At 41.7% G+C, this 25,547-nt stretch overlaps 1 protein-coding gene across 1 annotated transcript in view; it reads left to right on the top strand.

The window, feature by feature from the left end:
• Positions 1 to 383: 383 nt before the first annotated feature.
• The window catches only part of GGH (gamma-glutamyl hydrolase), a 39,000-nt gene continuing 13,836 nt past the window's right edge, over positions 384 to 25,547 (top strand). The window contains exons 1-5 of the mRNA XM_003408326.4: positions 384 to 560; positions 11,291 to 11,402; positions 17,811 to 17,861; positions 22,643 to 22,727; positions 25,210 to 25,348. Of these exons, the coding sequence (XP_003408374.1) occupies positions 452 to 560; positions 11,291 to 11,402; positions 17,811 to 17,861; positions 22,643 to 22,727; positions 25,210 to 25,348 (496 nt within the window). The 5' untranslated portion in view covers positions 384 to 451. The remainder of the gene's footprint in view (positions 561 to 11,290; positions 11,403 to 17,810; positions 17,862 to 22,642; positions 22,728 to 25,209; positions 25,349 to 25,547) is intronic.

The following is a 25,547-nucleotide window of genomic DNA, read 5'->3' as shown; positions in this document are numbered from 1 at the left end:
ATTCCTAAAGAGAAGGCCCTGGCCTTTTCCGCAGAAGCGACAGCTGGCGCAAACTTCTGGGACGACTTCCAGAATCGTCGCAGGGTCCCGTGCGGCCACGTTGAGCGCAGGGCCTTCCCTGGGCCCGCCCCAGGCGTCTTCCGGTCTCCGCAGAGGCCTCAGGCCGGCGCCGGCTTAGTGGGGCGGGGCGCTGCTGGGCACCGGAGGAGCGATGGGCCGGGCACGACCACCACCCCTCCATGGCCGCCTGACCTCGTCCCGCGACCGCCGCGCACGCGCGCCAGGCCTGCATTTCCTATAGGCTGGCAGCGCGGAGCCCCGCCCACGCCGGCCGCGCCCGCCCCGCTCCGCGCCGGCTCCGGCTCCGGCTCAGGCTCCGGCTCCGGCTCGCACCGCAGTCCGGGCAGGTCGGCGGTGCCTTCGAAAGGCGGCGAGGTAGGCTGTGAGCGCGATGGCGAGCGCGGGGCGGCTGCTGTGCGTGCTGAGCCTGCTTCTCTGCGGAATGGTGAGCCTCGTGCTGTCCGCACCCTCCAGAGGCACCACCGAGAAGCCCATCATTGGTAAGAAGGGTGTGCGGGGTTTCGGGGAACGTGTGCCGTCCCTTGGCCCTTCCAGCTGCTGGGCTCGAACTCCGTACGCCCCCCGTTGACAACGTCCCCAAGTATAGGGTTTTTATTGTGTCTTCATTTATAGTACAGGTAGAAATCGGACACCATTTGGATCATACTAATCATATTGAAATGTAGCATCGTCGATTTCACTTAGATTAATACCGCTCTCTGCCAAACTGGAAGGGAGGAGGCACCTGAAGAATCCTGCGGAATTAGATTTTTCTTTGGATATATAGCTAGGAGTCTCTACAAATTATACAATTTCTGTACTTAAATTGTATTTATTACAGTTTCGCTGGCTGAGGGCACATTTGAAGATACAAGGCTCTATACATAAAAAAATGGAATCGACTAGATAATCAAGAAATTAAGGTCTACCTTGGACTTTGTCATCTTCAGCAGTAGAGGGCAGCAGTGGCATGTATGAGTCTAATCTAAATCTTTTGGTGTAAACGTGATGCATGTAATTTTTCGTTTCCAGCAAATTTATGTTTTAAAAAGAATAAAACCAGTTTGCATTAGACACACAGACAGGGAAAAGCTACCGGGGAGAAATTAGCCTGGGATTAAAATTTGCCAAAAAGTAATTTATGCTTATATATATTTGGACAGTTAAAATTGACTTTATTTTAGCTGTAGGCTTATGTCATTCATGCTATTTAATTTTTCTCCCACAAAGATGAGCACTGTACCATGTAACTAAACAAAAAGTAGATGAGTATTTTTCCTATGTATGAGTAGTGTCACCATTTGGAATTTGGAATGTCTTGTTTCATAGCTATGTAAAATGATTGGATTCCCCAAGGAAGCCAGAGAGCTTTTTTGTTTTGTTTTTAAGAAAACAAAACAAACCTCAAAATATAATTATAGGTAGTGTGTTGAGAATTGTGGGTCCATAAAGGAGGAGAAAAGGAAAGAGGGCATTCTTTTCTCTTTCCTAGAATCACCCTTTCCATATGAAGTTTGTGATCTTTTTGTCCATCTCATTAGAAAATGTCCTTGGGATTTGGATCGGAATTGCATTGTATCTATAGATGGCTTTTGGTAAAATAGACATTTTTATGATGTTAAGTCTTCCTATCCATGAGCAAGGTGTTTTTCCACTTATGTAGGTCTCTTTTGGTTTCTTACAGTAATGTGTTGTAGTTTTTTTTGTATAGGTCTTTTACATCTCTGGTAAGATTTATTCCTAAGTATTTTATCTTCTTGGGGGCTACTGTAAATGGTATTGATTTGCTGATTTCCTCTTTGATGTTCTTTTTGTTGGTGTAGAGGAATCCAACTGATTTTTATATGTTTATCTTGTATCCTGATCTGCTGCTGAACTCTTCTATTAGTTTCAGTACTTTTGATGAGGATTCTTTAGGGTTTTCTGTGTATAAGATCATGTCATCTGTAAATAGAGGTACTTTTACTTCTTCTTTACCAATCTGGATGCCCTTTATTTCCTTACGTAGCCTAATTGCTCTGGCTAGGACCTCCAACACAGTGTTGAAAAAGAGTGGTGATAAAGGGTATCCTTGTTTGGTCCCCGATCTCTAGGGGAATGCTTTCAGACTCTCTCCATTTAGGATAATGTTGGTTGTTGGCTTTGTATAAATGCCCTTTATTACATTAAGGAATTTTCCTTTTATTCCTATTTTGCTGAGAGTTTTTATCATGAATGGGTGTTAGACTTTGTCAAATGCCTTTTCTGCATCAATTGGTAAAATCATGTGATTCTTGTTTTTAGTTTTATTTATATGATTGATTACATTGATTGTTTTTCTAATGTTGAACCATCGCTGCATACCTGGTATGAATCCTGCTTGGTCATGGTGAATTATTTTTTTGATACGTTGTTGAATTCTATTGGTTAGAATTTTGTTGAGGATTTTTACATCTAAGTTCATGAGGGATATAGGTCTGTAATTTCCTTTTTTTTGTGGTGTCTTTATTTGGTTTTGGTATCAGGATTATGCTGACTTCATAGAGTGAGTTTGGGAGTTTTCCATTCTTTTTTGTGCTCTGAGGTACCTTCAGTAGTAGTGGTGTTAACTCTTCTTTGAAAGTTTAATAGAATCCTCCTGTGAAGCTGTCAGGGCTAGGGCTTTTTGGGGGGGGAGGTTTATTACCTCTTCAATCTCTCCTTTTGTTATAGGTTTATTTAGTTGTTCTACCTCTGTTTATGTTAGTTTAGTAGATAGTGTGTTTCTAGAAGTTTGTCCATTTCTCTAAGTTTTCAAATTTGTTGGAGTACAGTTTTTTCATAGTATTCCGTTATGACTCTTTTAATTTCAGTTTGGTCTGTTGCAATATCACCCATTTCTTTTCTTATTTGACTTACTTGCTTCCTCTCCTGTTTTTCAGTTGTCAGTTTGGCCAGTGGTTTTTCACTTTTGTTAATCTTTTCAAAGAACCAGCTTTTGGTTTTGTTAACTCTTTCGATTGTTTTTCTTTTCTCTATTTCCTTTAATTCTGCTTTGATTTTTATTAATTCCTTTCTTTTGGTGCCCATGAGGTTTTTTTGCTGCACTCTTCCTATTTGTTCGAGTTGTAGGGTTAGTGTTTTGATTTTGGCCCTTTCTCCTTTTTGTATGTGTGCATTTATTGATATAAATTGACCTCTGAGCACTGCTTTAGCTGTGTCCCAAAGGTTCTGATAGGAAGTGTTTTCATTCTCATTGTATTCTAGAAATTTCTTTATTCATCCTTAATTTCTTTTTTAACTCAGTCATTTTTGAGCAAGGTGTTATTCAGTTTCCAAGTGTTTGATTTTTTTTCCCTGCTTTTTCTGTTATCCATTTCTACTATTATGGCTTTATGGTCAGAAAAGATGCTTTGTAATATTTCAGTGTTTTGGATTCTGTTAAATCTTGCTTTGTGGCCTAATATGTGGTCTGTTCTGGAGAATGTTCCATGTGCATTGGAGAAGAAAGTATACTTGGCTGCTGTTGGATGGAGTGTTCTGTTTATGTCTGTGAGATCAAATTGGTTGTTTGTTGCATTTAGATATTCTGTGTCTTTACTGAGGTTCTTTCTGGATGTTCTGTCATTCACCAAAAGTGGTTTGTTGAAGTCTCCTACTGTTATCGTTGAGCTCTGTCTATCTCACTTTTCAATGCTGTTAGAGTTCGTTTATGTATTTTGGAGCCCTGTTGTTGGGTGTGTAAATATTTATTATGGTTATGTCCTTCTGGCGTATTGGCTCTTTAGTCATTATATAGTGTCCTTCTTTATTCTTTGTGGTGGATTTGGGTTTAAAGTCTAATTTGCCAGAGATTAATATTGCCGCCCCTGCATTTTTTTGATTGTTGTTTGCTTGATATATTTTTTTCCATCCTTTGAGTTTTAATTTGTTTGTGTCTTTGAGTCTCAGGTGTGTCTCTTGTAGGCAGCATATAGATGGATTGTGTTTTTTAATCCATTCTGTCACTCCCTGTCTCTCTGTTGGCACATATAGTCTATTTATATTCAGTGTAATTATTGATCGGTATGAGTTTAGCGCTGTCATTTTGATGTCTTTTTGACATTCACAGTTTTATTGTTCCACTTAATTGTTTGTGCTGAGTCATTTTTCTTTATGTATCTTCTTTTATCTTTTTCATTGTTGATTTTGTATTTGCTGAGTGGTTATGTTTTTCTTTTTATTTTGATGTGTAGGATTGTTGGTTTCCTTTGTGGTTACCTTAATGTTTACCTTTATTTTTCTAAGTTTAAGCCAGTCTTTTATTTCCTGATATCGCCTTCATTTCCTCTCCATATGAAAGTTCTATGACTACATTATTTAGTCCCTCTTTTTTGTTTTAATGTTGTCATCTTTTACATATTGGCATCTCTGTTTGCCTGTTTTCAGTATTTAATTCATTGTTGTGACTTCCTTATCTGGGTTGATATCTGGTTGATCTGGCACGTGTTCTGGTCTTGGATAATCTGATGTTATTGATTTTCTAACCAGAGGACTCCCTTTAGTATTCCTTGTAATTTTGGTTTAGTTTTTACAGATTCCGTTAATTTCTGTTAATCTGGAAATGCCCTAATTTTGCCATCATATTTGAAAAACAGTTTTTTTTTGGATATATAATTCTTAGCTGTGAGTTTTTTCCCTCAAGGCTTTATATGTCATCCCATTGCCTTCTTGCCTGCATAGCTTCTGCCAAGTAGTCAGAGCTTTATTCTTATTGACTGTCCTTTTTAGATGACTTTTTGTTTATCCCTAGCCGCTCTTAAAATTCTCTGTTTATCTTTGGTTTTGGAAAGTTTGATTATAATATGTCTTTCTTTTGGGATCTACCCTGTGTGGGGTTCGATGAGCTTTTTGGATAGATATCTTCTTGTCTCTCATGATCTATCAGGGAATTTTTCTGCCAAGAAATTTTCAACAGTTCTCTCTATATTTTCTATTATCCTGCCCTTTCTGGTACTCCAGTCACTTGTAGATAATTTTTAAAAATTCTTTAATCTGATTTTTCCTCAAATAAATTGGTGTCAAGTGCTTTATCTTCAATCTCACTAATTCTGACTTCTGTTGCTTCTGTTCTGTTCCTATGGCTTCCTTGAGTTGTCTAATTCTGAAATTTTATTGTTAATCTGGATTTCTGTTTGCTGTCTCACTGTGGATTTTTACAGCCTGTTAAATTTGTCATTTTGTCCTTGTATAACCTTCTTAAGTTCCTCTGTTGCTTTGTCTGTGTGTTCCTAGGCTTGGTCTGTGTTTTGCCTGATCTCCTTCCTGATCTTTTGAAGAACTCTGTGTGTTAATCTTCTGAATTCTACCTCCAGTAATTCCAAGACCTTGTCTTCCTCCAGTAGGTTTCTTAGTTGTTTGTTTTCATCACTTGCTGAAGCCATCATGGTCTGCTTCTTTATGTGACTTGATATTGACCATTGTTTCTGAGCCATCAATAAGTTATTATATTTGTTTATTTTATGTTTGCTTACTGTGTCCTAGCTTCTTTTTTTATTTTATTTTGGATGTGCCCAAATATACTGCTCATGTGACCTACTTTGATTATTGGTGTCTTTGAAGCTTTAGTGTCCTATCACCAAGTGGTTAGAACTGTTACGAGGTATGTGAGCCCAAGAGTCTGTTTACTTTTCTTGTGTGAATTCAGCTCAGGTGTCCATGTTGTCAGTCCCCGAGTATGTGGTACAGGCTCTCCCCTACAGTCCTAGATGGGCAGGGGTGATTGGAGCAGGCACAGGTATCTGGCTGCGGTAGGGGGTTAAGTGCTGAGCAAGGCAGGGTGCTGACTGCTGCCCCTGAGTGCCTGGGTGGAAGGCATGTCCCTGTTGCCTAGAAAGTGTAGGTGGTGTGGGTTTTGCAGCTGGACTTTGGGCACCCAGTGCTGTTGGCTTTAAGGACTGGGAGGCACTACTTATTTCTCAGACCCCTGTCGCCGGTGGGTAGGTGGAGTGGGTGGAGCCACCAGTCCTCGGGCCCCTGATGTTGGTAGGTAAGGACCCTGCTTAATGGGCAGGGCGTTGTCAGATGTTGTGAGTCTGCCACTCCCCCTCAGCTGCTGCCGTTGAAAATAGGCTTGAGGAATATACCCTGATGTACTGTGCTAATAGGGGCCTGTGCTGTTGAAATGGGGCCCCACAGGTCTAGGCAGGGGTGAAAGGCATGCAGAGGGGCTGTGCCTGCCGTGAGGTCCTGGCTTAGGGTAGTTGGCAGATTATTTTTTACTGTTTGTTAATTCGTTCCCTCACCAAAGCCGGGAGAATGGCTTGGGGCGCATGAGGTATCCTACTTCCTGCTCAGAGGGTGCAGCGATTGCTTAAGCCAGACCAGGACCAGCAGGGAGGGAGCAGTTAAATGGAAGAGAGGTACTTCCCAGAGGGGGGAAGGGTTTTTTAGATCCCGTGCGGTAGGTTAGACACTTGTACTTAACTTGCACCGATTCAGTACCGCTTCTCCCTGGTTCTGGAGGCTTCCGCTGACTCTTCGCCACCTGGTTTCTCCTGATGTGGGAAATGGGTCCCAAGTGCTACTGCTTGCCTCAGCCCCTATGCGCCAGCTAATGTAGCCTGCAGGGTGCTGGCCAGGTCAGGCCAGACAAATCCTCTCTTGTTCTGAACTGTGTCTCCCTCCCCCTGCCACTCAGTCTGACTCCTCAACTTTGGCTTTGATGTTCAGAGCTGCTAGATTGTCATATATAATTGATTCACTTGTTTTTTTGGGTCTTTTTTGTAAGAGAGACCTCAGGAAGTGTCTGACTACTCCACCATCTTGGCCCCACCTCCTCGGTTTGGTTTTTTGTGTGTGTTTCCATGGTGCCCTGTGATGGTTAAGGTTGTATGTCAACTTGGCCATGGCCATCTGGGCCATGATTCTCAGTGGGTTTGGCAGTTATGTAATGAGGTAATGTGGTAGTTATGTAATGAGGTAATGTTGTAGTTATGTAATGATGTAATGTGGCAGTTAATGATGTAGTTATCCTTCATTTTGTGATATAATGTAATCAGTTCCACAGTGTGATTAGCCAGTCACTTGTAAGGGGAGTTTTCTCAGGGCTGTGGCCTGCATATAATATATGGATGTTTATCCAGTGTATGGACGATCTGACAAAACTCGCTGGCTTTTGCTCGTCTGGATCCTACATCTGGCTCATCATCATCCGATCTCCATTCTTGAGACTTGAACCAGCAGCCTGCTGTATTCCCTTTTGACCTTAGGATTCGTTGGCCTCTGCAGCCTGTGAACCAGCAGCCTGCCATCTTACCTACCAATCCTGGATTCAAAGTCTTCACAGCCTGTGAGCAGGCAGCCTGCCCTCTGACCTGCTGATCTTGAGTTTGTTAGCTCTCACAGCTATGTGAGTCAGGAGAAGCTCCAGCCTGATGCCTGATCCACGGACTTGGGACTTGCCAGCCTCTAAAACTGTGTGAGCCACTTCTTTGAGATCAGTCTCTGTTTCTTTCTGTCCCTCTCTGTATATGCTTCAGTGGTTTTACTTCTCTAGAGTACCCAGCCTATGTCATTTGGCACCAATATTGTTTTAAGAGAAACAGTATTGTAAGGATGAGTTTTTTAAATTGATTCTCTAAGTCTGGTTTGTGTTAAAGATGTTGATGACTCTGCTTCCATTAGTAAAGAGGGTATTGCTAATCCATGGCATGAAGTAGCAGTAGAAATATGCAAAGTATCACCACCAATAGCTCAAGTATTGGTGAGAGGCAAGGTTCTGGATGATTGCCTGTCTGATACTTTTCTACAATTTTGTCAGAATGGGAAGTATAAGGAAGCTGATTGGTTGGTACTACTTTCACTAGACAAAGTGGTGAAAGAAAAAGATGAGCTAAGGGCTTCAGAGTCAAAGCTCAAGCTCCACATAAATGATTTCAAAGTTTCCACTTGTGCCTTGACAGAAAGGCTTATTTTTTGTAGTAATAAGAGCTGATCTTGCCAAAAACCAAACTCAGAGCCTTATTGTAAGAGTAATTGAATTACAATGCCAAATGAATTCTCAACCTTAGATGGTGTCTGAAGTTAAAGTGAGGGCATTGATTGGGAAGAAATGGGATCCTGAAACTTGGGATGGGGACATATGGGCAGATAATCAGGAAACTGGGGACACTGAGCCCCTGAATTCCATTGAATCACTCCTGCCCACAGAACCAGCCCTCTCACTCCCATGTGAAGAGAAAACTCATGCCTGGTTTATAGATAGTTCTGCACGATATGTAGGCACCACTCAAAAATGGACAGTGGAAGCACTGCAGCCCCTTTCTGGGACCTCCCTGAAGGAGGGTGATGAAGGGAAATTCTCCCAATGAGCAGAACTTCTAGGAATGCACCTGGTTGGTCACTTGCTTGGTAGGAGAAATGCCCAGCTGTGTGATTGCATACCGATTCATGGGCTGTGGCCAATGATTTGGCTGGATGATGAGGGACTTGGAAGGAACGTGATTGGAAAACTGGAGACAAGGATTTATGGGGAAGAGGTATGTGGATAGACTGCTCTGAATGGGCCAAAGAAGTGAAGATATTTGTGTCCCATGTGAATGCTCACCAAAGGGTGACCTCGGCAGAGTAGGATTTGAACAGTCAAGTGGATAGGATAACATGTTCTGTGGAAACCAGTCATCCTCTTTCCTCAGCCACTCCAGTCATTGCCCAGTAGGCTCATGAACAAAGTGGCCATGGTGGCAGGTTGGAGGTTATGCGTGGGCTCAGCAACATGAACTTCAGTTCATCAAGGTTGACTTGGCTACAGCCTCTGTTGTGAGCCAGGAGAAACCTCTAACCAGACGCCTTGACACATGGACTTGGGACTTGCCAGCTTCTACAACCTCATGAGCCACTTTCTTGAGATAAATCTCTCCCCCACCCACATAGATATATGTGTATACACTTCACTAGTTTTGCTTCTGTAGAGAACCCAGCCTAAGACATGCTCCAAGGTATTTTGTCTGTGTGTGTGTATCACCTCACCCCTTCCTGCCCTTTGATACAACATTTCCTGTGGCCCTCCTTATTTATTATTTCCTCAGCTAAACTTTGTTTTCCTCAGTGAAGATGATCTTAACCAGTGAGGAGAAAAATAGTCCTTTTGAACAAGATCATAATGATATATGGATGTTATCCTTCCTGAGATACTTGTATTTTATTAAAGAATGCTTATAAATTCAAGTAAATTTCTTAGTCATTATATATTTTGACATTCTACAGATGTTAACTGAAAGTGCTAAATAAATGCTAGATGGTGTAAGAAGCTGCGAGTATAGAAGTGAATAACACAGGTGACAGCCCTTCCTGTCAGGAGGCTGACAGAGCCATTTCAAGTGTGATGAGCATTCCAGGTGGTGAAGTACTGGATGATGGCGCAGGTTCACACACTGGACAGGCATGTTTTGATGGTGTACTAGTTTTCAGGCCTGTACTGGGGCTGGGGTTTCAGTGGTGAGCAAAACCAGATTCACTGAGTTCACTGTCTGAGACGGTAGAAAGATATTAATCAAATAATCAAATCCATAAGGTAAAATTATTACCCAATGAAATGTTATGAAGAAGAGGTATGTGGTGCTCTGAGAGGTATAATAACAACCATGCTTGCTTAGGGAAGGTTTTCATGAAAAGGTGATTGTGCTGGGATGAAGGATGAGTAGAGGTAACTAGATCTTTGGAACGGGGCCAAGGGTATTCTGGGTGGAGGAGAGAGCAAGTGCCAGGATGGCTGAGCACACATGAAGAACTAGGAGGGAGAGGAGGCCAGAGAGTGGGTAGGAGGCCAGAGAGGTGGGTGGGGCAGAGCAATTCAGGTCTTGTAGAGTTTATGAAGTTTGAAGACCGATTGACCTGTGACCCCACTGACCTTTTATCATCCTGATTGTATTTTCTGTTGCTTTCTCCCCTGGCTCACCAGGCTCTGACAGGTGAACTCCTTGTTGTATGACGGGCACCTGACTCAGGGACTTTGCACGTGCTGTTTCTTGCACTGGACCACTCTTTCTCCAGATACCTGCTACAGCTTGCTCAGTCTTACCCCTCTAAAGTTATTTCTGCCTTCTCAAAGAGGACTTCCAGGCCATACTGTTTAAGAGACCCCTATTTCCCCACCTCCTTCCTCTACTTTTTCTCCCTAGGATTTCCCATCAGCCATCATATTTACAGTTTACATTTTTGTCTTGTTTATCGTTTGTTCTTCCTCTGCACACCCCAGCTGGAAATAAAACCTACAGGGCAGGGTTTTTTGTCTATTTTGTTCATTCACATGCCCATCACCTAGTATAGTGCCTGGCACATAATATTGTTTGTTAATATGTATTGGATGAATGAAAGAATGGGGATGTGGTCCAGTTTGCTTCCATGTGGAGAAATGGTTGGAGTTGGGGGAGAGGTTAAGAAAGGATATAGAGAAACTTTTAGAAAAGCTATTATAATAGTTTGGGAGGCAAGATGTTAGGTGCTTGGATTAGGTGGTGTTGGTGATGCTGGGAAGATGTGGGTAGAAGATATTTCTACTCTTTTGTTGTCAAGGAAATGTGTCTTTGGGTGAATGTATGAAGGAGCAGTCTCTGCCTAGATTTAAGAGTCTCTACTCGAGATCAGGAGCCCTGGTGGTGCAGTGGTTAAGTGCTAGGCTGCTAACCAAAAGGTTGGTAGTTTGAACCCACGGGCTGCTCCACAGGAGAGAGATGTGGCAGTGTCCTTCCATAAAGCCTTGGAAACCCTGTGGGGCAGTTCTATACTCTCCTGTAGGGTCTCCATGAGTCAGAATTGATTGATGGCGACAGGGTATGCTTTGGTTTACTGTGAGATCCATTTTTGGTTACAGGAAGGGTGCTGGTGATCTTGTAAACTTGCTTTTGGGACTTGCTTGGCATCCCTGATGTGGGAACCCTGGTAGCATATCGGCTGAGAGCTTGGCTGTTAACCAAAAGATGGGCAGTTTGAATCCACCAGCCACTCCTTGGAAACCCTGTGGGCGGTTCTCCTGTGTCCTACACGGTCACTATGAGTTGGAAGTGACTCAACAGCAATATGTTTTGGTTTGGATGTGGCAAGAGAGGGGAGGCTACTTAAAACTCAGATCGTCCTCCTCAAGTTCCCCAAATCCACCGCTGCTTTTGCGGGAGAAACTTCATGTTTAGTTCTGTGAATTGGAAGAGGGTATTTTACTGTGATGAGTTTCAGTTTCTGAGCAGCCAAAAAGATAATTTCTTGAAACTAAATTTGTTTTTGTTTTGCTGTTTAGGAATATTAATGCAAAGGTGCCATAATAAGATGAAAAATCTTGGAAAATACTATATTGCTGCATCCTACGTAAAATATCTGGAGTCTGCAGGTGCAAGAGTTGTACCAGTAAGGTATGGTTTGACATTTCCTACATTGTGTATAAAAGCCAAGGTGCTTTATCTTTAGAATCAGTCTGTCATTATCTGGCTCCCCTAACGTTACACTTAATTTTGCCACAGACGTAATGCTGAGAGTCTCTCATTAGATGGTTTAACATGCGAAGCTGCGTGTATCTATAACATCCTTAGTAGGTCTTAGGCATTAGCATCAAGAATAAATGATAATTTCCTTTACCCCAGAAAAGGTGGTCCTCATCAGATGCCATGAAAAATAAGAGGAAAAGAATCTGCAGCTTAACCAGCTTTATTCCATGACATTACCATTTTTTTTTATTACCATAAGCGAACAGGTGAGGAATCAAGGAGAGGTTGATTTTGGTGACTTTTAAAATGCTTTCACGCCCTGCTTTCAAAGTTTGTAAATAACTCATGTGGCAATGTTGCTTCAGTATACAGTATTGGTGTAGCAGTTTTAAGCAGCTTTTGCAGGTATCGTAGGTGTTGCAGGTATTGCAGTTTGAAGACACTTTCACGCTCTAAAAGTTTGTAAGTGACTAACGTAGCAGTGTTGCTTCAGTGCAAAGCATTGATATTGCTGTTTGAAGGCACTCTTGTAATACAGTGGCCCATTAGGAATCAAATGATTCATCTCATATTTTGATTTTGAAAGAGTTGAAATTTTTTTAACAAACAAAACCTTATGGGTAATTTATAATACATTTTCAGCCAAAATTAGTGTGTCATGGGATCTCCCTGTTGAATCCATCGTAAGTGATTTCACATACAAAACACAATTATTTACTCTGTAGAACCTGTCTTTATAAATAATTCAGTAATGAAAAATTGTAACAAAGAATAGTTTAAATAGAACAGTAATGATAATGAAAATATTACAGTTCAGAGAATTGTACCAAGAAGTTTAGAGTCATAAGGGTTGTCTTCTAGCTTGCTGCTTTTCATCTAACTTAATTGTCTCGATCCCAAGATAAGCATTTGCTTTTAGACATTAGTCTTTAATTTCTTAGTAACAAATCTAACTTTTCAAATGAAATCTTATTTGAAACCCAAGTAGCGCAGGTGCTTTAGAACTGAGGGGAGACTCCTGAGAGTCTTCAGAATACAGGTCCATACACTTTTCTTCCTAGTCCATCTTAGTCTGGAGGCTGCCCTGAAATCTGTTCAGCATCATAGAACACGCAGGCTTTCACCGTCAGACAAGTGGTGGCTGTGCGTGAGGTGCGTTGGCTGGAATCAAACCCAGGTCTCCTGCATGGGAGGCGAGAATTCTGCCACAGAACCATCCCTGCCTCCCAAACCTGCTTACCATCTCAAGTCACCTCCAACTCGTGGCAGCCCCACGTGTGTCAGAGTAGAACTGTGCTACGTACAGTATTCAGTAGCTGATTTTTTTTAAAGTAGATTGCCAGGACTTTTTTCTAAGGTACCTCAGGGTGAACTTGAACCTCAGCCTTTTGGTTAGCAGCTGAAGGCATTAACCGTTTGCACCACTCAGGTGGTAGTGACATGATGGGCTACTGACATGATGGGCTACTGACGTGATGGTCCATTAAAAAAAAAAAAACCATTGCTGTCGAGTCGATTCTGACTCATAGCGACTCTGTAGGACAGAGGAGAACTGCCTCATAGAGCTTCCAGGGAGCGCCTGGTGGATTTGAACGGCCGACCTTTTGGTTAGCAGCTGTAGACTCAACCACTATGCCGCCAGGGTTTCCATGATGGTCTGCAGGAGAGACAAAAGGCGGATAGACCAATTCAGAGCCTGTTGTCGTTGGCTAGGTGCGAAGTAATGAGCTCTTGGGTTTAGGGCCCTGGCTGAGGGATGTGTAAATGTTCTTTTAAAAAGTCAACAGGACTCAGTGACTAATAGGACGATAGAGTACAAGAAAGAGGAACTAGATAGATGGGATAGGAATGACTGAAGTTTTGAAACTGGATGACTTGTAAAATATTGGTATTTATGACAGAGTCACTGAGAATGTTACTGTTGGCATACAAGTTTATTTTCAGCTTGGGTCTCTGTCTTGGTTTCTTAGTGCTGCTGTAACAGAAATGCCACTGGTGGGTGCTTTAACAAACATAGTTAAAAAAAAAACCCATTGCCATCAAGTTGATTCCGACTCATAGCGACCGTATAGGACAGAGTAGAGCTGCCCCATAGAGTTTCCAAGGAGCGCCTGGACCTTTTTGGCTTGCAGTTTTAGGTCTTAACCACTATGCCACCAGGGTTTCCTATCATAAAAAAAAAAAAAATTTTTTTTTTTTTTTTTTTTTTTTATCATAGGAGGCTAGAAATCTGAATTCAGGGCAGTGGTTCTAGGGCAAGGCTCTCTCTCTACCCACTCGGGGAAAATCATTGTGTCAGCTTCTTTTCCTCAATTTCCTGGCAATTTTCTTGTGGTGTCTATATTTCCCGCATTTGTGCTTGCATCACTGTATCTAATATGCTATTTTTATATCTCAAAATTGGTTAACCAAGCCACTTATGTTGCCTCATTAACATAACAAAGAAAATCCTATTCCCAAATGGGATTATATTTGTAGGTATAACCAAAATCCAAACCTGTTGCCGTGTCATGGATTCTGACTCCTAGTGACCCTAGAAGAAAGAGTAGAACTGCCCCATATGGTTTCTAATGCTGTAATCTTTATGAAAACCTACTGCTACATCATTCTCCCATAGAGCGGCTAGTTGGTTCGAACCCACTGACCTTTCTGTTAGCAGCTGAGCCCTTTAACCATTGTGCCACCAGGGCTTCTCTCCACAAGTATAGGGGTTAGGATTCCAGCACACGTTTTTGGAGGACACATTCCAATCCATATTGCTTAGAATTAGAATCCTGTTACCCTGTAGAAACAGGGTAATACGTGGGGGCCTCTGGATGGTCTCAGACTGCCAAGCTTTTAGTTAGGAGGCAAGTGAGTTAACTGTACCACCCAGGAACTGGCTATCTGATCCCTCTCCTGGTTTAAAGACCCATGGGAAAGATTCTGGGTCATAGCTGGTTGGTTTCTTCTTTGCTGGCACAATCTGGGAAGACTGTACTGGCAGAATATCAGGGACATGGGGTCTCACTTCCCTCCCTGTTGGTTACAATGGCAGAATCGGCCACCCTTTTATTTTCCACTCAAGGCAGTGGAGAGCACCATGCTAACCTGCTCACTGCTCTGTGGCTGTCTGCCCAGAGGGGCATTAATTGTGAACTTCTGCACAGGCTAGGACTTCTTAAACCATGTGGTTCATTTGGACTTAGGGAATAACACAGAGGGGAAAGCATAGCCAGGTTCTGCATCATAGGTAATCTACTAATAATGGGAGAGGTGTCCTACCTGCTTCCTACCTGTTCCCCGGAAAAACAAAACAAAAAAACAGCCCTTTTTCTTGGGGCAGAAAAAATGGACCCTGATTGACATCCGATCTTAAATCTGCTACCTCTTTAGTGGCAGGTTCAGAGGGCATATGCCTTGTTATTCTCTTATCAACACTGAAGATTGCTAAATGTAGGAGAGTTTTTGCAAGAATTTCACAAACATGATGCTGTCTTCCTTGTTCTTGCATTTGATTTATCTTTTGGAAGAACCAGCGGATCTCAGTGTGACCTAAGTAAAGATTGTAGCCAGTTGTCACAGATTAATCCCATTGATTTTTTTTCTGGAGAAAGGGGCTAAAATCATCATTAACATGGTGATTATTAGGCGACCCTTAAGGGGTGTTTGATCAAGGGTCCTCCAGAATAAGTTACATGGGCAGATTAGGCATGTCTGCATTAATTTGTCTAGTGTCTACAGTTAACTTTCTATAGCCTGTGTGGTTCAGTAATCAAATATCAGATCCCAACTTCCCACTTCTCTGTACATTTCTGACACCAGCTGCCCGTGCAGCACTGCTTCCTCTGACCCCAACCACCCAGAACTAGGTCAGATCTCACAAGTTAAAAGTACATCATCCTTCAGACTGCCATATAGGCCCAAGACTTCAAATATCAGCTGCAGGCTTTGTAGTCCACAGGGCACCCTGACTTCTGACCTGCTAGCTGCAGATTTGAGGTTTCCCACTACCCCTTCAGGATTCCAGCCTCAAGCTCAGGACTCCCCCCTGGAATCCCACACTTCTGACCTGCTGGCTACTGCTTTGCACATGCAGCTTGTCTCAGGCAGTCCTAAGATCCGAAACACCCACAAGACAATAGGATGAGGACCCCAACCAGTAGCATCAACCTCTTGTCTGATCCAGTTGCACACACGGGACAGTTACACACTGTTGGCACAGAGAAAGCCGTTTTATTACCCAGAGAAAGTAGACAGCAAACAACAGAAACAGTTCCATAGTGAGCCAGTTCCCCCAGGTGTTGAAGGGTGTCCAGAAGGGATGGAGACAATGCATACCCAACTTTCCACTGTAGGAGAAGGATTCCAAAGTCTCATAACTCACCCAGCTTTATATTCCAGGGGGTCACTTGACTCATTTGAGTTAAGCACAGCTGCAGACCCTCCACCGTAGCCACCCCGGGAGGTTCATAGCCCTTGATAGGTTCCAGCCAGAGTTTCCTGGTCCTGTATTGAGTTTTTCTCTCTCCAGCCCTTCTGCCTGTCTGGTCAGAACATCAGACCCCAGAGTAAGCTGCGGTTTGTTCCTGAAGCTTAAGGACTCTAGTAGGAGGAGGAGGAAGAGGGGAGGCAGCTCGGGTGTTTGTCTTCGTTTCTTAGTGCTGCTGTGACAGAAATACCAAATTCCTGTTGGGCTGTCCCAGTGGTTCCTTCTACACCCTCAGGATACCAGCCATAAACTTGGGATTCCCAGCCCCTCTCACTTCTGACCTGCTGGCCCTGCTACTCCCTTGGGTTTGATAATTTGTTGGAATGACTCACAGAACTCATGGAAAGCACTATACTTATGATTACAGCTTTATTATAGCAAAAAAGGATAAAAATGAAGAGATGCATAGGGCAAGGCCTCGGAGGATTCCCGACGTGGAGCTTCAATGTCCCAATGGGCATGCTGCCTTCCATGTGCATGGATATCTTTCACCAACTAGGAATCCCATGGAGCTTCCAGATCTGGAGCTTTTATTGGAACCTCATTGTGGAGACATGATTGATTAAATCATGCCCCTCCCGCCCCCAGGCCGGGCCAAGTCCCAAGGTGGTCTTTCTGTCCTGGCCATCCCTCACCACATTACTGCAAACTCTTAGGCGTGGCCTAGAGGCTTCTTAGGTAACAAAGACACCTCCGTTATTCAGGAGATTCCAAAGGTTTTTCCCTCTTGGGAACCTAGGGGAAAGACCACATTTCTTTGGGTAAAGTTAAATTTTTTACCGAAAAGTCAGGCTTTAGATCTGACTTGTGAATACATAGTAGTTTCCGAAGAGTTGCAGCGGATGGTGGGTGCTGGGTGAACCAGTGACTTGGAATGTATAGGACTGGTTGTTTTTATCAGCTAGAGCTGCCAGAGCCTGAGATAGACATGTTAATAAAGCTCATTTAGTTTCTATGTAAAACTGCTGAATGCCCTTATAGTTCTTGTTTAGCAGAGAAATTATTGGTGCTCAAGTTTTGTGCTTTTTATTAACACATACTTCACAATATCAGATGACATTATAATACAGGGAACAGAGGGGCCCCCAAATCTGCAAAGTACAGGAAGTGGGCCAGGTCACAGAAACAAAGCCATTCCCCAGAGCAGTGAGGAGGGATATCAGAAAATAGCCCACAAACTTATTTAAAGTTGTCTTTCAGAAGCAGCTGGAGAAAACTAGCCCCAGGGACATGCAGAACATCTACCTGTGACCGCTGTGTGACCTTCCACCAGGGGCAGTGAGGGGCCCGGGGATTGAGAGACTGCATAGGTGTGACACCCCATAATAAGTCCTACGAATCCCAGAGCCCTCTGGGGCAGAAGCCATCTTGGAAAGCCGCTGCACGTAGTTAACATATCCCTGCTTGTGCCTATGAATAAATGTGAATCTTTTCCCTACCCCAAAGCTTGTAAAAACCCAGACCTGTGTTTTGTTCTGTAAGGCAGGGGTAAGCATTACTTTAGGCCCTCCTCATCTGCACTTGCAAGCCTCTTCGATAAAGCTTTGCTCCTGTGGAAAACTACGTGCTTTACCTGCTCATTCTTGACCAGTGAGAGGCAAGAACCTTATTCTGGTAACAATTTGACCACAGAAAGGGATGTTTACTTGTCTGATTAGCAAAATAAGGATATAATTATGTGGCTTTTATGTAGTTTGAAAAAAAAAATGCCTCTGGGAAGGTGAAGTCATATTGCCTGGAATTTAACAATTGTTTTTTATCTGGCTTTAAGAAAAAATTAATGTGGTGACTTCACTTAGAGCCTTACTTTTTTTTTCCTGAAGTTTTGGAAATGGATATTTTATAACAATTTTTATTGTTTTCAGGCTGAATCTTACAGATCAAGAATATGAAAAGCTTTTCAAGTCTATTAACGGGTAAGTTGGGAGCATTGGTTTGATGTAGTGTATACATGTAAGTTTGTGCTTTTGTAAAAAATACATGTAAATACAGTAAAACCTGTAAAAGCCGGAACCTGTGTAAGGCAGAAACCCATCGGAGAAGGAAAACTCAAAATACTTTCCACTAATAGAGAGTGATATAGAAGTGGTAAGCTGTACCCTGTCTAAGGCAAAAAACTCATGAGACCTGGAAAAACAAGGCCGTCTCCTGGAGTTCTGGCTCTCGCAAGTATCACTGTGTCATATATATCCCCAAGTAACTATCTTTTTTTTTTTTTTTACCATCTTAGAGTGGTCTAACACATTCAATTTTCTGAGTTCTTTTATAGGAATTCTTTTGTTGTTAGATGCAGAAGTCCTGCAAAGCAAAGAAGGCAGGCTGGGAAATACATGCAAGCTATGTAGATATGCCTTGTGTGTGTGTGTGTATATATATATGTATGTTTACATGTGTGACATAGTTTTTGTTCTTTTAATGCTTAGCTTAAATGCTTTGAAGCCACTTTGAATGACATGGCATACTGCCTGCTTAGGCAATTCATAAGTATTAGGTTTGAGCTTATTGATTGGTTGTCTTTCAGATGGTAACTTGAATAGAACATGGAAAAAACTTCTCTGTCCTCTGGCTTGACCACAAAGTATAGCTTAGCTCACAGAAAGAGACTTTTTTTTTCTTTTTTTATTCATTTATTGTGCTTTAGGCGAAAGTTTATGGCTCAAGTTAGCTCATACTAAAGTTTACATACATATTGTTATGTGACCCTAATTGCAATCCCTATAATGTGACAGCACACTCCCCCTTTCGACCCTGGGTTTCCCATGTCCATTCAGCCAGCTCCTATCCCTTTCTGCCTTTTCATCCTGCCTCCAGACAGGAGCTGCCCATTTAGTCTCGTGTATCTACTTGAACTAAGAAGCACACTCTTTACGAGTATTATTTTATATTTCATAGTCTAGTCAGACCATTAAATCTGGTGTTTTTACGTGAATTTGAGTTCTGCACCACACTTTTTACCTCCTCCGGCAGGGAATCTGTTGTGTTCCCTGTTAGAGTGGTCACTGGTGGTAGCCTGGCACCATGTAGTTCTTCTGGTCTCAGGCTGATGGAGCCTCTGGTTTATGTGGCCCTTTTGTCTCTTGGGAAACCCTGGTGGTGTAGTGGTCAAGTACTACAGCTGCTAACCAAGTGGTCGGCAGTTTGAATTCGCCAGGCGCTCCCTGGAAACTCCATGGGGCAGTTCTACTCTGTCCTGTAGGGTCGCTATGAGTTGGAATCGACTTGACGGCAGTGGGTTTGGTTTTTTGTTTTTTGTCTGTTGGGCTGATATTTTTCTTGTGTCTTTGGTGTTCTCCATTCTCCTTTGCTTCAGATGGATTGGGAACAGTTGATGCATCTTAGATTGGAGCTTGCAAGCTCTTAAGACCCAGATGTCCCCCAAAACCATGGTCCCCAGGTCCCCACCCCTGCTACTCTGTCCCTTGAAGTGTTTGGTTTTATTCAGGAAACTTCTTAGCTTTTGGTTTAGTCCAGCTGTGCTGACTTCCCCTGTATTGAGTGTTGGCCTTTGCTTCACCTTAGATAATTCTTGTCTGCTATCTAGTTAGTGAATTTCCCTCTCCCTCCCTCCCCACCCTTGTAACCATCAAAGAATGTTTTCTTCTGTGTTTAAACCTTTTCTTGAGTTCTAATAGTGGTCTTACACAATATTTGTCCTTTTGCAACTGACTAATTTCACTCAGCATATCTTCCAGATTCATCTATATTGTGAGTTGTTTCGCGGATTCTTCATTGTTCTTAATCATTGTATAATATTCCATTCTGTGTATATACTGTAATTTGTTCATCCATTTGTCTGTTGATGGGCACCTAGGTGGTTTCTATCTTTTTGCTGTTGTGAACAGTGCTGCATTGAATATGAGTGTGCATATATCTGTTCATTTGATAGCTCTTATTTCTCTAGGATATATTCCAAGGAGTGGGATTGCTGGATCATATGGTACTTCTATTTTTAGCTTTTTAAGGAAGCACCAAATTGATTTCCAAAGTGGTTGTACCGTTTTACATTCTCACAGAGAGAGACTTTTAAACTTATGAAAAAATGTTCAGCCTGACTCATAATTAAAGGCAAGCTAATTACAGCAATTAAAAACCCTTTTTGAACTATCAAGTTGGAAAAGATGTGAAAATTTGCTAATATGCTATGGTGTGAATATGAAGAAACAACTATTCTCATACTTTATTAACAGGAGTGTAAATTATATAGCCTTCTTGGGGGTCAGCTTTGCAGTATTTATTGAGATTTAAAATGTACCATCTTTTGATCCAGGAAATCCTTAGGAGGCATTTTGTTTTACAAATATGTTCCTCCCCCCGCCCTCGTGTGAAGATTTAGGCCTAAGCATATGCACTGCAGCATCGTTTGTGATATCCAAAATTTAGAAACCACCCAGTAGTCCATCAGTTGGGAATTATTTAAATAAAATAGCCTGTATGTGCATGATAGGATACTATGCAGGCGTTAAAACAGGAGGATAGCTATAGGTGCTACTCCGGATCGCTGCTGTTATGTGGACAGTGTGATATATTTATGTGAGAAAAGCAAGGCACAGAGTGGTGTAAACTGTTCGCTTTTGTTTTTAAGGTCGGGGTGAGGAGATATGCATAGCATTTATATCAGGTCAACAGAATACTAACAGTGCTTCTGATTGGGGGTAGGGTGGCAGGGAGGCTTATTCACTATAAAGCCTTTTAATCCTACTTCTAAAACCATGTTCATTTATTCTTCTTTTGTAAAGCTGTGTTCAGAAAAATCATTTGCCTTCAGTTCATTTGGGTTCCATAAGTATTTACTATAAAACCGGTTCAGTCTCGTAAAACATTTACAACACGGATTGTGTGCCAGATGCTTTGGCAGGTACAAAGGTAAGTAAGTCCAGGCTAGAACATAATGGTAAAACCTTAGAAGTGTTCTTATGGAATCATTTCATCTCCCTGCCCCCCAACTGTGCTCCTATTTGTATAGGAATCTGGAGTCAGTTGGTATAGGCAGGAACAAATATTCCTGGTATTCAGTTTATCCAGCTCCTCAGTGTGCCTTGTCCAACCAGCAATGGTTCTTGAATTGACAAGGGAGTCCAATTTGTATCCTCCCCAACCTGTTTCCTGTAGCGCCACCTCTCTCCACTCCCTTCCTAGCCCGCCTCCCTCTCCCAGGCAGCAAAGGCAGGCTTCGTGGTGGGAAAATTGGGGCGCATATGTTGCCAGAAAATACCAGTACAACTTCCAAAACACCCTTATTGAATCCCTCTTAAGCCGTAGACCCCATACTAGTTTGTGGGGAATACAGAGGTGAAAGGACACAGCCTTACTTTAAAGGAGTTTGCTAACTGGGAAGGGCGGTCAAGTTTTCCTTTATGAAGGGACTTTGGGGTTAAATACACAAAATTTGGCCAGAGGCAGCTATTTAGTACTGAGTCAGTGAAAAGGGAGAGCTGCTAATGAGTCTTCATTCAGCCACTTTTAATTGCAGCGTTTTCTCTATGGTTAAGCGGCAGGTGTTCAGCTTCATAGTTTATATATATATGTATCCATGTGTTCTACTAGACTGATGGTCCTCACGGCAAAGATTACTCACCTTTGTTTCTCTAGGCTGGCACCGAGACTGGCTCATGGGAGACATGCAATATTTTTGTTGAATGAAAACAATGTCAAAAGTGGTATTTCACATAACTTGAATTAATATATAAATATTTTCAAATTTTCATCCCATGCTTAATCTAACAAGGAGCCTAGGTGGCGCAGTGGTTAAGTGCTTGCTGCAAACCGAAAGGTCGGCGGTTTAAGCCCACCACCGGCTCCTGGGGAGGAGGCTGTGGCAGTCTGCTTCTGTAAAGATTACAGCCTTGGAAACCCCATGGGGCAGTTCCACTCTGTCCTGTAGGGATGCTGTGAGTTGGAATTGATTGACAGCTATGAGTTTGTTTAATCCAACATAAAAACATCATCTCTTTAGAATATTCTTCATTATTTCACAAACCGTTACATAATTTTAAATTTAAAATTAATTAAAAATGTTGGAATAAAAATACATTTATGGGTAGAGTAAAATAAAATCAAACAATTGGAATTCTGCCTTGTTTTTTCCTGGACTTTTTCTAGAATTATAATTGCTGTCTTCTCAGGTTTTTCTAATTTTATGTTTATTTCTGAAGAGATCTCAGGATAGTAATATAGAATTAAATTCTCATAGATATTTAATTCTAACCTATATATGTTTTTATGACCAGGTTACTCCTTATAGTAAAAACAAACAAAAGTATATTTGTGTGTGTGTGTGTGTGTGTGTGTGTGTATTTTGTGAACTGAAACCCACTGGGGATTATGGCCCTGCCATTGATTTTGGCGTCATTGGTTACCTTCATCTAAACCTAGCTGTACCTGGAATTCTGGCTCTATATTTAGAGCTCTGTGTACCCTCCCTCCCCAATTTATTTACCTTTAATTTATGTACATTCTATTTCATTAAATAAACTTGTTTATCAAAGAAGTTTTGAAAGAATATGCAATAAAGTGTTGTTAACTGGGGTTGTTTCTGAATGGGTTAACATTGCCCGTATTTTTCGTTTTCTATTTTTCCTTATTTATTTTTATTTTCCTTAATAATCTTAACTGCTTATGTAATAAGAAAGAAGTTGTTTTAAGGTGAGTTATTTTCTGTGGGGAAAAGCACGCTATTTGCTATTTGGTGTTGTTTCAGGATCCTTTTCCCTGGAGGAAGTGTTGACCTAAGAACCTCAGGTTATGCCAAGGTGGCCAGAATATTTTATAACTTTGCCCTGAAGGTAAATATCAGTTATTGTTTATTAATCCATATGGGTTTTTTTGGTAATTTTCCATGAGGATACTTTTTGTTTCCACAGTTACCCTGTAGCCTCATCATCTCCTGAACCTGTGAGGCACCTGCTCTTCAGCAGCTCACGGCTCCTCCCGCCTGTTTTCTGGGTGCTTCATCCATAATTCTGGGATTCACAGGGATCTCTCAGAGTGCTGCTGACCAGGCCCTCTCTGTGCACGCTGACTGATGTGAACCAGGGTCTCACAGTGCCTTCGTGGTTCTCCCATCTCTCCATGTTCTCTTATCTTTTTGTTATGCACCAGGGATTGTTCTCATGTTATTAATTCTCATCGCCTCTTGAAATCTTCTCTTCCCGACTCACTGAATCCTTTGTGCCCTTTCCTTGCACTTACCCTGGACTCAGTCAGTTACTAGCAGAGCATGGTACAGTCCCTCCATTTTCTAATTAATCTTGCAGGCTCACCCTTGTTAAATATTTCCCTAAGGAACTACCTTTAGCATGTGAGACACTTGTCTTTATTAAGTAACTTGTAGTCTTTTATAGTCTTTGAGTCAAGACCTTTCAAAGTGTGTCCACACGCCCCCTTTTCAGCCTTTTCCTGTGTAATTGGAGTTAGGTTGGTATTTCCAGCATATGCTCTGTATCCTCCTACATTTTAATCTGTTGAACCTGTTTGTTTCTACTCTATCCGGAATTTATATCTTAGCCGCCTTTGAAGGCTAAGGTGCTACTCTCTTTCTATAGAATTTCTCTTCCTACCCCAGCTGGAATGGCATCCCGCCCCCTTTACCTCTTAGACTGTTTGTCGTGGAATTGTTCAAACATTTATTTAGCACCAGCTCTGTAATAATATGACTATAAAGTCCCTGCCCATGAGGAATTTATATTCCAGAAGACAATCTTGAGATTCTCATCTGTTCATGTCTTACCAAATTTTGTGATTCCAGAACTCTTAAAAGATATTCTTCATTGCGTCTTGAATGGTGGTGTGTACCTAATACATTCTTGGTGGATAGTTTCTGAAAAACTAGTGAACACAGCCCAAAGACTTTTTTTTTTTTTTTTCTTAAAAAAAAAAAAAAAAAACTACTTGAAGATTTCCAAGGATAAAAGCTTAGTAACTAACCTTGAACTTCCTATGTGGTTCCACCTCCTGGGGTCCACGAAACCCCCACTGAAAGAGCGTTAAGAAGGGATTAGGCCATCAGCTCCGTTCTGTGTCTGCTCTGTGGCCTTTGCTGTGCCAGGCCATCTGGAGGATCCCCAACAAATAAAGGGTGTGGTTCCAGCAGTCAAGGGAATTACGTTTTAGTATGAAAAATTAATTATGGCACATACAGAAATGGAGAACAGTTTTGTGTTTATTATTAATAAATGAAGTAAGACCCACAACTTAAAGTAGAAAGCACTAAGTTCTAAAATAAAATTGTCAGCACTGGATATAAAGTTTTAAAATCCTCCAGTGGTATAGGAAGCACAGGAATTAATATAATCTTATATTTTTTCTCAGTGAGGAAAAGAAAAAAAAAAAAAAAACCAAGGGCCTCGTTTTAAATGAAGTTATATTTCACAATCTATGCAAGAGATCCTCTGTTTTTAGAAAACAAAACAAAACAAAAAACAGACCAGTTGACGTAGAGTTGATTCTGACTCTTGGCAGCCCCACGTGTATCAGGGTAGAACTTTGCTCCACAGAGTTTTCAGTGGCTGAGTTTTTGGAAGTAGGTTGCTAGGCCTTTCTTCTGAGGCATCTCTGGGTGGGTTCGAACAGCCAACCTTTGGATAGCAGCTGAGTTCATTAACAGTTTGCACTACCCAGGGATTCCTGCTTTTAGAAAAGTTAGCTGTTAAAATCATTTTTGCAATTGTCAGTAAAAATGGGTTTAATCTTCACTTAGCCAGAAAATTTAGCTACTGGGATACTTTTCTTTTTTCCCCAGTCTTGTACTCAGTCTGAGTGTTGTGACTCAGATTGAAGAATCCCAATACATTGGTACATTTTTAGCCAACAACTTTTACTCTATGAAAACTTATTTTACTTTTGCTAAGCCTTTTCCTTCCTGACTCTTCTTTTCCCTCCAGATCATGGCCTTCTTCTGATTTAAATTTGGTTAGCTAAAAGCAGTATAATGCAGCAGTTGCCGTAAATTCTGAGATAGTGGAGGAAAGACCTCTTAGTGTACTCAAAACTAGAAAGTCATCCAAAGTGATGAGATTCGTAGATTTATAAATAGGCATCTATCTAGCATTGTCTTTAATATTTATAGTCCCTAGCTGTTACTTGTTTGGTAGTTGACTGACAGATGAAGAGAGTTGGAGTGATAACCCATTTATGGATCAGGGTAAATGTTTCAGAAATCCTTATGTAACTCAGGGGCCAGCCTTTTAATGATAAGCCTGATGCATAATTTTTGTTTTTGAAAAGTATAGAATGAACTGATTTTTTTCTCTCTCTCACTCTGCAAAGAGTTTTGATGATGGAGACTACTTCCCAGTGTGGGGCACGTGCCTCGGATTTGAAGAACTCACATTCCTGGTGAGTAAAAAGAAGTTACTAACTCTGACAAAAACTGAGAATGAGTCACTGCCGCTGAACTTCACTGGAGGTAAGAATTCCATTTCCTGTCCTTTCAAAAAGATTTACTGGGCAGGAGTAAGCCAAAACCCAAAACCAAACCCATGGCTGTCGAGTCTAAGTAGTAAATGTTAGTCAGAAATGCTCATAAAATTTATTAATTCTTAAATTACTTACGCAGGTTGAAGATGTGAGTTATCACCTTTGGACTCATTTATGAGAATGGTTTA

The sequence above is a fragment of the Loxodonta africana genome, chromosome 14 (genome assembly GCF_030014295.1).
Source record: "Loxodonta africana isolate mLoxAfr1 chromosome 14, mLoxAfr1.hap2, whole genome shotgun sequence".
Classification (NCBI taxonomy): domain Eukaryota; kingdom Metazoa; phylum Chordata; class Mammalia; order Proboscidea; family Elephantidae; genus Loxodonta; species Loxodonta africana.
The sequence above is the reverse complement of the archived record's forward strand: the minus strand, read 5'-3'. Positions and strand labels throughout refer to the sequence as shown.